At 46.0% G+C, this 13077-nt stretch overlaps 1 protein-coding gene across 7 annotated transcripts; it reads left to right on the top strand.

The window, feature by feature from the left end:
- Positions 1 to 2017: 2017 nt before the first annotated feature.
- On the top strand, positions 2018 to 8761 carry LOC110337517 (pyrethroid hydrolase Ces2a). 7 transcript variants are annotated; one of them, XM_021220479.1, is made up of 12 exons: positions 2018 to 2093; positions 2632 to 2836; positions 3582 to 3714; positions 4379 to 4512; positions 4593 to 4851; positions 5978 to 6076; positions 6346 to 6486; positions 6606 to 6686; positions 6976 to 7120; positions 7525 to 7662; positions 8079 to 8151; positions 8575 to 8761. In XM_021220479.1, exons 1-12 carry the CDS (start codon positions 2018 to 2020, stop codon positions 8759 to 8761), a joined length of 1671 nt encoding a protein of 556 aa, XP_021076138.1. The 7 variants fall into 7 exon arrangements, with proteins under 7 accessions (XP_021076138.1, XP_029388400.1, XP_029388402.1 ...); XM_029532540.1 differs by having other exon boundaries at positions 6346 to 6515; positions 6635 to 6686; XM_029532542.1 differs by having other exon boundaries at positions 4593 to 4855; positions 5982 to 6076.
- The last annotated feature ends 4316 nt before the right edge of the window (positions 8762 to 13077 follow it).

Raw genomic sequence — 13077 nt, 5'->3', positions numbered from 1 at the left:
TTGCTGCTGTTCTTTATTTGTTGTTTTACTGATTAATACTTTAATTTCCTTGTGCTAACGCCTTGAAAGAAGAATTTCTCAATCATAGGACAAGGGTGTATTCAATTTTTGAAGAAAAAATATCACCCTGACTTTCAAAATGACTACACCATTTTAAATCTCCCCCAGTCATGTATGGGGGTGCCAGGTGTTCCATATCTCTGCCAACACTGAATATACTAAATGGGTGTGGAGTGGTGTCTCAATGCAGATATTTCCATGAACTTTAAGCCTCTGCTTTTAGACCTCTGTTTCAATGTCTGTCTGTCTGTCTGTCTGTCTGTTGATTAAACTGTGTCCCTAACTCCATCAACAGAAGAAAACCAGTCAACATTTTTACCTTGTCTCTGCCCTCTGAATGCTATTAAATGTCCTTTGTAGAGGATATGGGACTTTCCTCCAGCTGAGCTACAAAGCAGTTTGGAGTTAAGAAAAAAAAGCACAAGGGGCTGGAGAGATGGCTCAGTGGTTAAGAGCACCAACTGTTCTTCCGAAGGTCCTGAGTTCAATTCCCAGCAACCACATGGTGGCTCACAAGCATCTGTGATCCGATACCCTCTTCTGGTATGTCTAAAGAGAGCTAGAGAGTACTCATATACAATAAATAAATAAATCTTTAAAAGAAAGAAAGAAAGAAAAAAAGAAAGAAAGAAAGAAAGAAAGAAAGAAAGAAAGAAAGAAAGAAAGAAAGAAAGAAAGAAAGAAAGAAAGAAAGCACAAGAAGGTTCAGGAAACAAAAAGAAATTGCTTGGCCCAGAGATCGGAGGAGTTGGAGACCTTTCAATGCCCAAAGTAGAACATCCTCCAGGAAGGCCTAGGATCACAGATTGGACAAACATATATTAAAGGCATAATACTGGATCAGGGAGGCAGGAGAAACCAGGGCTGTAAAGGAAACCAGCAGTGCCAGACTATGGGGGTGTGGCTAGTTGTGAACTCCTGGTTGTATATTCTTTGATATAGCTTACTAGGACTTTTGATCTGAAACTACTATTCTGAACATGTATACCAGAACCCATCAAAGACAGATTGTGGTGGAAGTGGGGTGGGATGGCGCTGACAAGGGGCTTAGCTGGTTAGGGAGTTTGCTACCAAGCATAACAACCTAATCTTGGTCCCTGAACCCATATGGTGGACAGATAGAACTGACTGCTACAAATTGATTTCTGACCTCTGCATGTATGGAATGGAAGCTAAGTGCCCATACACATACATACAGGTACATTATACATAACTAAATGGTAGGAAAGGGTAAAATGTTTGCCAGTGGACAGTGAAGTTGATCTAAACATGAGCTGGCAATGTGAGAGGCCACATTGGAGGGGAAGCAGAAGTGTCACAATTTCAGTGTCTTTCATGACCTAAGTGGGGGGGGGGACCTGCGATTCTAAGGTCACCATAACAGACAAAAGCCTCCAGGGTGGACTCACTGCTCTGAGTGAGTCTCAGAGTGAGTCTGAGTGAGTCCGATGTGCTCTCAGCACAGAGGACTCTTGAGGGTGAAAGGTACACTCAGAGCCCCTGCCCTTATTCTTCTCTTCAGCGTGGAATCCTGACTGTGTACCTATTGATAGGAGCCCCATGGCTTCTCCTGTTACAGCTTTCTGCTCCCTGATCTCCACACCAACACCTACATTGGGATGGTGAGGAAGAGAGTCAGGGCTCATAATGATTCCATATTGGAGGTCAGGGATCCTGGCATTGCAGGAGGACTTCAGATGCCATGCTGGGTCTGTCCAAGAGGCCAGGGAAGGAAGAGAAACTGCAGAGGTGGCTTGGCCTGCCTGCTGGCTCTTGGCTCTCTGTGGCTTCTGCCTTATCAGTTTTTCTGCAATAAGAACTTTGCCTGATCCAATCAAATGTCCACACCTACACCCCTAAAGGTACAAATCCTTGCTTGGGCCAGGCCAGTCTGTTTTTGTTTCCTGCTGTGAGACTCTCATGTGCAGCAGCACAGGTTTAGGCCAGAGATTCAACCATGCTGTTGGCTAGACTTCGTGGTTGGCTGTGTGTTGTAGCCAGTGGGCTCCTGCTTCTCCTCCAGCATGTGAATGGTGAGACTATCTAAATGAGCACAGGGGACTTGGGTCAGAGCTGTCCCAGTTCTGCAAAGTCAGAGGCTGAGCTTGTGGGATGGAAGACACCAGGAAGGGAAAAGAGCTGGCTGAGAATGACAGGTGACAGCATGCAGATTGCATAATTTCTAATGTCCCACCAGGGCACACAGGGGTCAGAGGTGTCTGAGGTTAGCACATACTGAGGAGGCAACAGGGACAGAACAACAAGCAGGACATGTCCCTCCTCTGTGTGTGGTTGTGGCTAGAAATCCTACTGAACATGGATAATGACAATAATTCCTTCCTAATGCCAAGTGGCTCCGAGCCTGTCACTTTGCTGACTAGGGAGGTGCTCCATCAGTTTGCAAGAGGGTCAGTGGACAAGGTGTCTGGCCCTAGGGAATCCAGAAGCCCTCATCTCCTTATCCTCCTGCTGAGCTGAGCTGGACCAGGTTGCCTTCCCCATGTACCATGGTGATGATGAGGTAGAAGGACCCAAGTGTGGTGACAGCTGATGGCATCTCTCCATTTACAGGCCAGGACTCAGCCAGCCTCATCAGGAACACGCACACGGGCCAGGTGAGAGGCAGCCTTGTCCACGTGAAGGACACTGACATCGCTGTCCACGCCTTCCTGGGAATCCCCTTTGCCAAGCCTCCTGTAGGACCCCTGCGCTTTGCACCTCCTGAGGCCCCTGAGCCATGGAGTGGTGTGAGAGATGGGACCTCACAGCCGGCCATGAAAGTTCTGGACCCAGGGGACTTCAGGCCTGCGCTCTGGACCACACTGCAGTGCTTCCTCCACCTCAGCTCTGTAGCAGTTTTCTGCATGTGCTGAGGGGTCTCTCCCATGTGTGTTCCTGATGAATGTGCTAAGGATTATAGAGTGGAACAGCTGTGCCAGGCTGCTGGGTCAGAGCTCGGCACCTGCAGGGACTTAGTTGTGGGAACTGCAGTAAGGAGCAGAGACCGAGGCCATTCTTCACAGTCCCTGTGACCACCCACTGTCCCTGTGCCATTGACTAAGGGACAAGTGCACATGCCTCCAACTGGAGACTATGTGGAACAAGGAGGTACCTTGTTGGTACTTGAAAGTGAACAGAAGAATGTCTCACTACACTATGGAATGGTATTGCACACTCATTCCTTTAGTTGCTATGTGGGCACAGTACCCCAATACCCAAGTATCTTAGTTCCCTCTGCATTTCTGTGATGAAGTATCCTTACATGCACAAATTAGTGAAGACAGATTTTACTATGGATTATAATTCCAGCTTATAATCAACCATAGGTGGGAAACCACAGAGGTATAAGTTTCAGAGAACTGATCACATCACATGAATAATCAGGAACAATGTTTAAAGGACACATGCATGCCTACTAATCTTTACTAACTGTCTCTATTCTTATACAATCCAAAAGGCCTCTTCCTAGGGAATGGTGCCTCCTACCATGGGCAGTTCTTCCTTTCTTCCATTTTCACTAGGTGTCTACAGACAGCTATGATGAATTTAGAAGGTATGGAGGAGATGAAGTTGAACATGGTTCCTATGTCTGAGGACTGCCTGTATCTCAACATCTATACACCAGCCCATGCCCAGGAGGGCTCTAACCTGCCTGTGAGTGTCAGGCTATGGGCATCTGGGGAAGTCTTCATTTCTTTCCCTGGAAGATGGGAAGGTACAAAATAACTCTGAGCTCCACTGTAGTTTAAACCAAAATGAGTAGTCTTATTTTGGGGGGTTCAAGAAAGTCATGTCAACCCATGGTGAGATGCCTAAACCTGTTTGTGTGTGACTCAAGAGTTCTGGCACTCTGAAAGGTAAGAGCGTGTAGGTATTTGATTAAACCAGGAATTCCTCTATCAACTTGGCAGACCCTCTCAGGATGGTGCACAAGAGCTGAATATTGACATCACCCAAATCTCTAGCTACAAGTTGTCTGGTCTGCCAATGGGATCTGATGGCCATTCTGATTAGCAATCAGGAAAGCCCCTCAGGAAGACACTCCTTTCTTATTCTACTTAGATGGGTCTGAGGGTAAGGATGACCTTAATTTAGACATAGACTCATTAATCTATGCTGAGATTTCCTTTTGGAGAAGTGGGGATGCAAATATGCTCCCAGGCCTAAAGCACCCCATCTGCAGCTCACTTCCTGAGATCCTGAGGAGATCTGTTTGTAGGTCAACCTGCACAGAGCAAGGCAGTTGATAACTGAGTGAGCAGTCTAGATGAGCTTGGGCTGTGTGTGGGCCTCCTGGCATCTGAGTTGCTGTCTCCAGGTGATGGTATGGATCCATGGTGGTGCGCTGGTTGTAGGATCTGCTTCCATGAATGATGTATCTGAACTGGCAGCCACTGAGGAAGTAGTAATTGTTGCCATTCAGTATCGCTTGGGGATCCTTGGCTTCTTCAGGTGAGCCTGGGACTGGGCTGGGTAATGGGGACTTAGTAGAACATGGGCAGCCATGCATTCTTCTTCCTGCTGCTTCATAGCACTGGAGACCAACACGCCAGAGGCAACTGGGGATACCTGGACCAAGTGGCTGCCCTACGCTGGGTGCAGAAGAATATCGCTTACTTTGGAGGCAACCGTGACAGGGTCACTATATTTGGAGTCTCGGCAGGAGGCACAAGTGTGTCTTCCCATATTCTGTCCCCCATGTCCAAAGGACTCTTTCATGGAGCCATTATGCAGAGTGGAGTGGCCCTGCTGCCTGGCCTCATCTCTGACACTTCAGAGGTGGTCTACAAGGTAAGTGCCCTCAAGAACACCAGCCCCCACTTTGCTACCTCAATCTATGCCTCTGATGCTCTGGTATTCAGTTAAGTGAATTTTATGTATGCTGAGCATGTTATATGACAGCAAACCTCTCTCCAGTGGCTTCTGTCTTTAGCAAAAACCCTTATGCATGGTTTCCCAGTTTGTTACTTACCGTTGTGATAATAACCATTGTTTAAAAAAAAAAAAAAACATGAGGAGGAACAGGTTTATTTCATCTCACAGTTTATAATCTATCTTGAAGGGAAGTACACAATCAGACATGTACCTGGAGCCAAAACTGAATCAGAGACCAAAGAGCAATGTGCTTCCTGGTCTGTCACCCATGGCTTCGTCAGTTAGATTTATTAAACAACCCAGAACACCTGCCCTGTGATGCACTGCCCACCGTGAGGTGGGCTCTTCTGCACTGGTCATTTATCAGGAAAATGCCCAGATCTGCTGATGGACCAACCTGATAGAGGAAATAGTCTCAGCTGAAGTTCCTCTTCCCAGATGATCCTGGCATGTGTTGAGTTGATAAAAAGGAAATCTAAGAAGAACACATGAATTGAGGGAAAGGGTCACTGGGTAAACTTATTTGCTGTGCAAAGGTGAGGTCCCAGCTTCATATTCCCTGAACCCATACAAAGCTGGTCATTTTCATATCTTTCAGAAAACATACTATTCCTATGGAGATACAGGAATCAAAGAGAAAGCACTCCCTGGGAGGCCAGCTACACTGGTGTAGACAAATTTCAATAAGGAATATGGTGACACGTAACAGCTGAGAATGTTTTTCTGACCATTACACACAAAATGTGCCTTCATACCTATTGTCACCCGAGAGTAGCTCACGAGCACACACACACACACACACACACACACACACAACAAACACACACACACCCCAAAGCAATAACAAAACAATATGCAGGTAGCATGGTGTTTCCAACCTGTCACCTCTGAGTGATAGAAAATGTGAACAATTCCACTCACTCCTTTCATACACAACAAACACTACGGTGTGGTATTTAGGGGTAATGGCATCTACTAGAATCAAAGAAACTCTGCTCCCTGCCTGGAGGGATGAGCTAACCATCGTCTGTTCCATTTACAGACAGTAGCCAACCTATCTGGTTGTGAAGCCACAGACTCAGAAGCCCTGATCCACTGCCTTCGAGCAAAGAGTAAACAAGAGATCCTGGCTATTAACCAGGTTGGGAGAATCGTGTGTCTTGGAAGACCTGATGAACAGGGTGTGGGATTACCATCANTCACGCACTACTCAAATGTGCTAACTCATCTCCATGGTTTGGTGGCCTTTCAGTACAGTGTGCAAAAAGAAGACNAACTATTATCAAGTTTCTTCTAGAGTATGCATAGACCCCTGGGATGAGATAGGATATAGGGAATTGCTTTGAATATTTATGGGCATTAGAATATTTATAGGATTGGTCTTCAGCACTGACTGTCAATGCTGTATAGGTCTTCAAGATGATCCCTGCTGTGGNGGATGGGGAATTCCTACCCAAGAATCCTCAGGAGCTGCTGGCCTCTAAGGATTTTCACCCTGTCCCCAGCATCATTGGTATCAACAGGGATGAATGTGGCTGGGGAGTTCCCACGGTGAGACCTAGTTCTAAGCCCCTGAGGAAGTAAACTCAAATGGTGGGTGGTGGGAACTCAGAGATACTTTGATGTAGTTCCAAACCATCCAATACTTCAGACTATCTTCTGCCTCCCAGATCATGGGCCTTTATCATATCATAGAGAGCATAACCAGAGAGACCCTGCCAGCTGTTCTGAAGAACACAGCACCACAAATGGTGAGAGAGACCTTGGCTTCTGTATTGATAGAGATGATCCCATATACTTTCCTAGACCTCTCTCTCTCTCTCTCTCTCTCTCTCTCTCTCTCTCTCTGTGTGTGTGTGTGTGTGTGTGTGTGTGTGTGTGTGTGTGTATGCACGAGCACATGTGCACGTGCTCCTATACGATGGGATCACCGCAAAGCTTCTACCTTTCCCCCTAGACCCTCTTTCATCCCTGGCCACATTCCTTACTCAGAGGCTTCTTCCTGCCTGTCATCATTTTTCCTGATTCCTATTGGTGTAGATGTTGCCTTCAGAATGTAGTCACCTGCTAATGGAGGAGTACATGGGGGACACTGAGGACCCAGAGACCCTGCAAACTCAGTTCAGGGAGATGCTGGCAGACTTCATGTTTGTGATCCCTGCTCTCCAAGTGGCACATTTCCAGCGTGAGTACATCTGGCACAAAAGCAAGGACAGGGGGTGCTCAGAGCTGTGGGACCCAGGTGAGCTCTGGAGTGTCCAGGCCAGACCCATGTCTTGGTCAGGTCTCTGATAGAAGGCAGCTTTCCCTCACTAAATCTTTATGTCTAGTGTAAAGGCTGGCATCCTATCCAGGTCTAGAGGAGGAAACATGTGAGTTACACTCAGGGTCTTGTCAGCTCCTCAGCTGGGAATGTTTTCAGCTGGGTCAGTGTTTAACCAAGGTTTACCAGATCCAGTGCTCCAGTCTGGAGCTCACCACTCAACTCTAATTCTAGATAACTGTAGGGCAAGGTTTCTTGTCACCAAAGGTTAGGCAGAGGCGCTCCATATGAGAAATCATGATGTCAACCTATGTCCTCACCCCCAGGTTCCCAGGCTCCTGTCTACTTCTATGAGTTCCAGCATCTGCTCAGCTTCATCAAACATGTCAGGCCCTTCTATCCGAAGGCAGACCACGGTGATGACGCTGTCTTTATCTTTGGCTCCTATTTCTGGGGCATGAAATGTGAGTCTTCCATGTTTTCCTAGAGCTGAATGGAGCATCAGATGAGTTCCTGAGGGTTAGTGAGCTCTCTGGCCAGTTGGGGGAAACTGAGAGACTGGGAGGGAACTGGATAAAGTGTTCGTCATATCTGAGCTTCAAAAAACCCCAAGCTCCCCCTAAAATACACGAGGGATAGAATCTGAACCTTTCCTAGTCTAGCTTGTGCTAGAAGGAATGAGAGCTCACTGGTGTAGAACCTGAGAGACTTCAAGTAGTGCTTTGGATGGATCCTGGGTTCTGAGTGGGGAAGGGAGAGGGCATAAACCAGGCCTAGGGTTCGCCATCAGGCTGTGGTTTCTGTAGGAGAGCATGAGGTGTCACCCGAACGGGGGTGGGGGGGGTTATGACTTGGACTCTTGATCTCCTTCTGTCTGCAGTTGACCTCACCGAGGAGGAGGAGCTGCTGAAGAGGAGGGTGATGAAGTACTGGGCCAACTTTGCAAGAAATGGGTGAGAATGCACCCCATCCTCAATCCCCTTATGGTCAAGTCTCCATCTAGGGCATCGATGTGGGTGTGTTCCATTTGTAGGCGTGTGTCCTTAATTACATGATAGTCTTCAACCCAGGGCACACTCAGGCAGATACCTTATGGCTTTCAGTTACTGTTTACACTACAGAGACCAGGTGGGTGAGTCACACTTTTTTGGGTAGCATTCTCTAGATTTTGCCTCTGAGGAGACACAAAACTAGCAAGCTCCCCTAGCTTCACATGAAGTAGACACTGCTGGTGACATTTGTATTTATATCGGTAAACTAGTCCATCTGTCCCCTGAGAACCTTGGTTAGCTCATCCACTGCCCTGACCAAATATGGGGATCAGGCTTTGGGTCAGAGAGACCTTCACTCTTCCCTGCTGGCTGGCATATCCACAGGAACCCCAACAGTGAGGATCTACCCTCCTGGCCTGTGATGGACCAAGATGAGCAGTATCTGCAGCTGAACACCCAGCCTGCTGTGGGCCGAGCCCTGAAGGCCAGAAGGCTGCAGTTCTGGACCAAGACTCTGCCCCAGAAGATCCAGGAGCTAAAGGGTTCTCAGGACAAGCATGCAGAGCTGTAGAGTCCTGTGTCAGGAATGGTGTGTGAGGTTGAAAGCAGATGGGGTAATTCTGAGGTTACAATGTCCATCTATCTATATTTCCTTGTTCCAACAAATATATAAGCATTTCTAACCTCAGCATTTCCCCTCTCAGACACGTATAAAAACCACTCTGCGTGTTATTCCTTATCATTCTGGGCATTCATTAGAGGCAATAAAAGCTCTCATAACAATGTGTTTCATGAAATATAAAAGAAGGCACCACCCCATGCCAACACCGGCTACTCTCTGGCCCCAGTAGTCTCATCACCTCCATGGCTAGCTCAATTTAGCGACTGTCCATCTCGTGGTTTTCTTCCTTTGGATTCTGTTCACATTCCCAGACATCTCCCCGTAATCTGGTAAGATCAAAATCTAGAGACTTGTAATTTATCAGTCATACTTATATTAGTAAATTCTCAACCCACAAAACATCTGAACAATGAACTCAAAACTCAATTGAAATAAACAAAAGCTACACACCTAGATGGAGCAGACACACCCTACTTATTATTTCGTCATCTATCTAAGAAATCCCCACTACTTATGGCTCCCAGGACTGTGTGCTTCTGGCTCCTCTCCCTCTTCTACAGGTTCCATCTTGTCTCTTCCTCTCCTTCCCTTCTTCTCTGTCCCTCTGTACTCTTTGTACTCGTCTATAAAATTATGAGCCCACCTTCCTTCTCCACTGCCCAATCACAGGCTCTCACCTTATCTTGTGCCTGCCTTCATCTGCGTATAGACAGCAATCGACAACAATGTGGATGTGTGAGCCCCAACGTAGCCGGATCTTCTTTAACCCTTCTCTAAGACTAGGCTCCTCTTTCCTCCCTCCCTCCCTCCATCCCTTCCTTCCTTCCTTTCTCCCCAGCCTCATTCTCCTCTTCTCCAAGTCCCAGTCCCTCTTCTAATGAAGTGTATGCTTCAAGGACTGTTGACTAAAGTGACTGACTACATCAAATCTTGTATCCTCTCTTAGCGTATTTATAATTTCCATTAGAAAGTCTGCTTTCCCCAAGTCTATTTTCCTTCAGAATTCTGTTCCTAAAATAACATTGACTACAAATAGGACTTAGTATCTGTGGCCTCAGATGTGTGGGGGCTGAGATAGGAGGATTACATAAATCCAAGGCAAGATAACAAGAACCGTATCTCAGAAGCAAAGCAAAAATCATAACCTCAGTAACTTACAATAGTAACAAATGTACAGTCTTATAGATTGAGAAATCCAGGGTCAAGATGCCCACAGATTTGCTGGGTGGTGAGAAACAGTTCTCAGGGAAACCAGTCTCAAGGATTACTGTTTGTGCCCTCTCCTGGTAGGATGTGTAAACAAGGTCCTTACAAGGATAATGTTAAGTGCCTGCTGACTTGAACTAGGGGTAGGGAAGACCTCCCTGTCAGTGAGACTGACCAGTTAGGATGTTTCCATTCTATATGCACAGCATTGATTAAAGTTCCCCCTACCAGCATGCCTCTGCTCATCAGCTCTGTCTATACTACCAACCAATGAACATATGTGGAATAGGCCTCGGATTCCCACATGTATGTACCGGGTGTGTAGTTTGGTCTTCATGTGGGTCCCCCCAACAACTAGAGTGGAAGCTCTCCATGAACCTGTTACCTGCCTAACCTTGTCTGGCCTCAGTGGGAGAGGATGCACCTAGTCCTACAGTGACTTGACCTGCCAGAGAGAGGTGGTACCCAGGGAAGGCTTCCCCCTGCTAGGAGGAGAAGGGGAAGGGGTGGGGGAGGAGCTGTGTGTGGAGGGGACTGGGAGGAGAGGGTGGATGTTGGGATTTAGGAACAGGAGGAGGGGAAGGAGAAGGAGGAGAACAAGGAAGAAGAGGACAAGGATAAGAAGGACGAGGAGGAACACTTTCTTCCAGCTGCCCACGGCCTGCCAGACCTGGTCAGGCACTTGAGTGTCCTTCTATGGGTCCACCCTGGCAGACGTGGCTGAGGTGGAGGCTTGGGAGTCTGTCTTCCAGACACTAGGGTACCTCGGGCTCTTGAGAGACTTTGTCAGGGCCAACCCACCGGCTGGCCTGAGTTTTATTTTATTTTATTTTATTTTAGTCTTTTAATTGAGTTGTTATAAACATTTCAAGCATGAGTTGCTGTGACATACTTTCACATGCTAGGGCTAGAACATGAAAGTAGATTTGCTGAGTCAAAGCGTAGTGTGTCTAATTTTGAAGAAAATGCCAATCTGTCTTTCTAATTGACTGCACACTTAGCCTTTGTTCCAGCCATGTGTGAGCACGCCACTGACTCCATGTCTTTGCCAACGCTGATTATCTGAGGATGAAGTAATGGTGTCCATTTGCAACTGATCTGTGGATGTTGTTTCTCCTCCTCCCATATAGAAAGTTTTTTTTTTTTTTGAGGAACAATTTTCAACCTTCATACTCTTCTTAAGATTTATTTATTTGTTTATTTATTATATGTAAAATACACTGTAGCTGTCCTCAGACACTCCAGAAGAGGGCGTCAGATCTTGTTACGGATGGTTGTGAGCCACCATGTGGTTGCTGGGATTTGAACTCCAGACCTTCGGAAGAGCAGTCGGGTGCTCTTACCCACTGTACCATCTCACCAGCCCCTCTTCTTTTCTTCTACTTTAAATTTATTCCTTCTTCTTTGAATAAATTTTATGTCTTGTTATCAAAAATATGTTTTTCTCACATAAAATACCCTGATCACCATTTCCATTTCAACTCCTCCCAGTTCCTCCTCACCTCATCTCTATCCAGATTCACGCCCTTTCTATCTGTCATTAGAAGAGAACAGACTTCTAAGAGATAATATTGAAATATAACAAAAATACAACAAGACGAATCAAAAACAATCACAGTGAATTTGGACAGAACACACCAACAAAGAAAAAAAAAAAACAGAGAAGGTACTAGAATTAAAGACACACTCATCGACACACTCGGGAATCGAGTAAAAGCACTAAAGCCACAATACAGACTGGAAAACCTGGCGCAGAGCTGTGCAGGCTGCCCCAATCTCTGGAGTTCTGTGTGCTTTGCTTGTGTTGATTTAGAGAGCATTGTTTTCTTGGTGTCCTCTGTCCCCTCGAGTCTCACAGACTTTCTGCCTCCTCTTCTGCAAGGTTCCCTGGTCACTAAGGAAAGGGACACAAAGACCATATCCCTTTTAGGGCTGAGGCTCTGAGTAATGTCTGGTTGTGTGTCTATTTGTTCTCTTCTGCAACGGAAGGATGATTCTCTGATGATGGTTGAGCTAGGGCTGGGCCTATGAGTATAACAGAATATCATTAGAAGTCCTTCAACCACTCATTTTTCTCTTTAGACCAGGAATATTTTTATTTTACCTTAAGTCCTTGGGATATCTATTCTCTGGTTCTTGGACACCAACCAGTGTTGAGTATGGGTTCCTTCTCATGGAATGAACCTTAAATCAAACCAGATATGGTTTCATCACTTCTACAGCTAAGTGCCACCATTGGCCTACCAGAACTTGCAAAAAGGAAACCATTGTAGATCACAGGAATTAATGGCTGTTTTGATGTTTGCAGCTCTTTTGGTACCACCCAAGAATACCTTTCTGTACCAAAGACAATAGAATGTTGGAGTGAGGGTGCAATGCAGGTGCCAGCTAGACCTCGCTGTGTTCAATGACTAGCTTAGGTGTTGTCTCCAGCAGTGAGACCTTGCTGCCAGTTTGTGGACAGCAACCTATGGTGTTAGGATTAGCCCAGCTTTTGGGAGCGATTCCCATGGAACTGTTTTGGCTAACAACCCAATTAAAACTGAATTAGATGTAACTTAACACCTTGACACCTGAGGCTTCATGTGGTGACAAAAGATGGCCAGTTGATACTCTGTCTCCCCCATTATTTGACAGTTTCATTTAGCTCACCATCATATGTGTACATATTTAGAATGTATTTACTGTTTTAAGTTTCCATATTACCCTTAAAATACACTTTAGATTTATCTCTCTCTCTCTCTCTCTCCCCGTATTCCCTCCTTCAACACCCCTGCTTACCCTCATTACTTTAACCTCCAATTCCTTCTCTGCTTCCATCCATATTTATCTATTACATTGCCCTTTCCTAATAACATCACTCCATCCCCTCTAGTCTCTTCCTCTATTCCTACCTCTGTGGATCTATGGATAGTAGTTTGCTCATCATTGACCACACAGCTAATTTCTACATATAAGTAAATACATATAATACATGATTTCTGGATCTGGGTTGGATATTTCACCCTGGATGATTTATTCCTGTTCCATCTAGTTGCCTGAAAATGTCAGGATGCCAT

The sequence above is a fragment of the Mus pahari genome, chromosome 20 (genome assembly GCF_900095145.1).
Source record: "Mus pahari chromosome 20, PAHARI_EIJ_v1.1, whole genome shotgun sequence".
In the NCBI taxonomy this organism is placed as follows: domain Eukaryota; kingdom Metazoa; phylum Chordata; class Mammalia; order Rodentia; family Muridae; genus Mus; species Mus pahari.
Note: the sequence above shows the minus strand (reverse complement) of the source record. Positions and strands in the feature narration are given on the sequence as shown.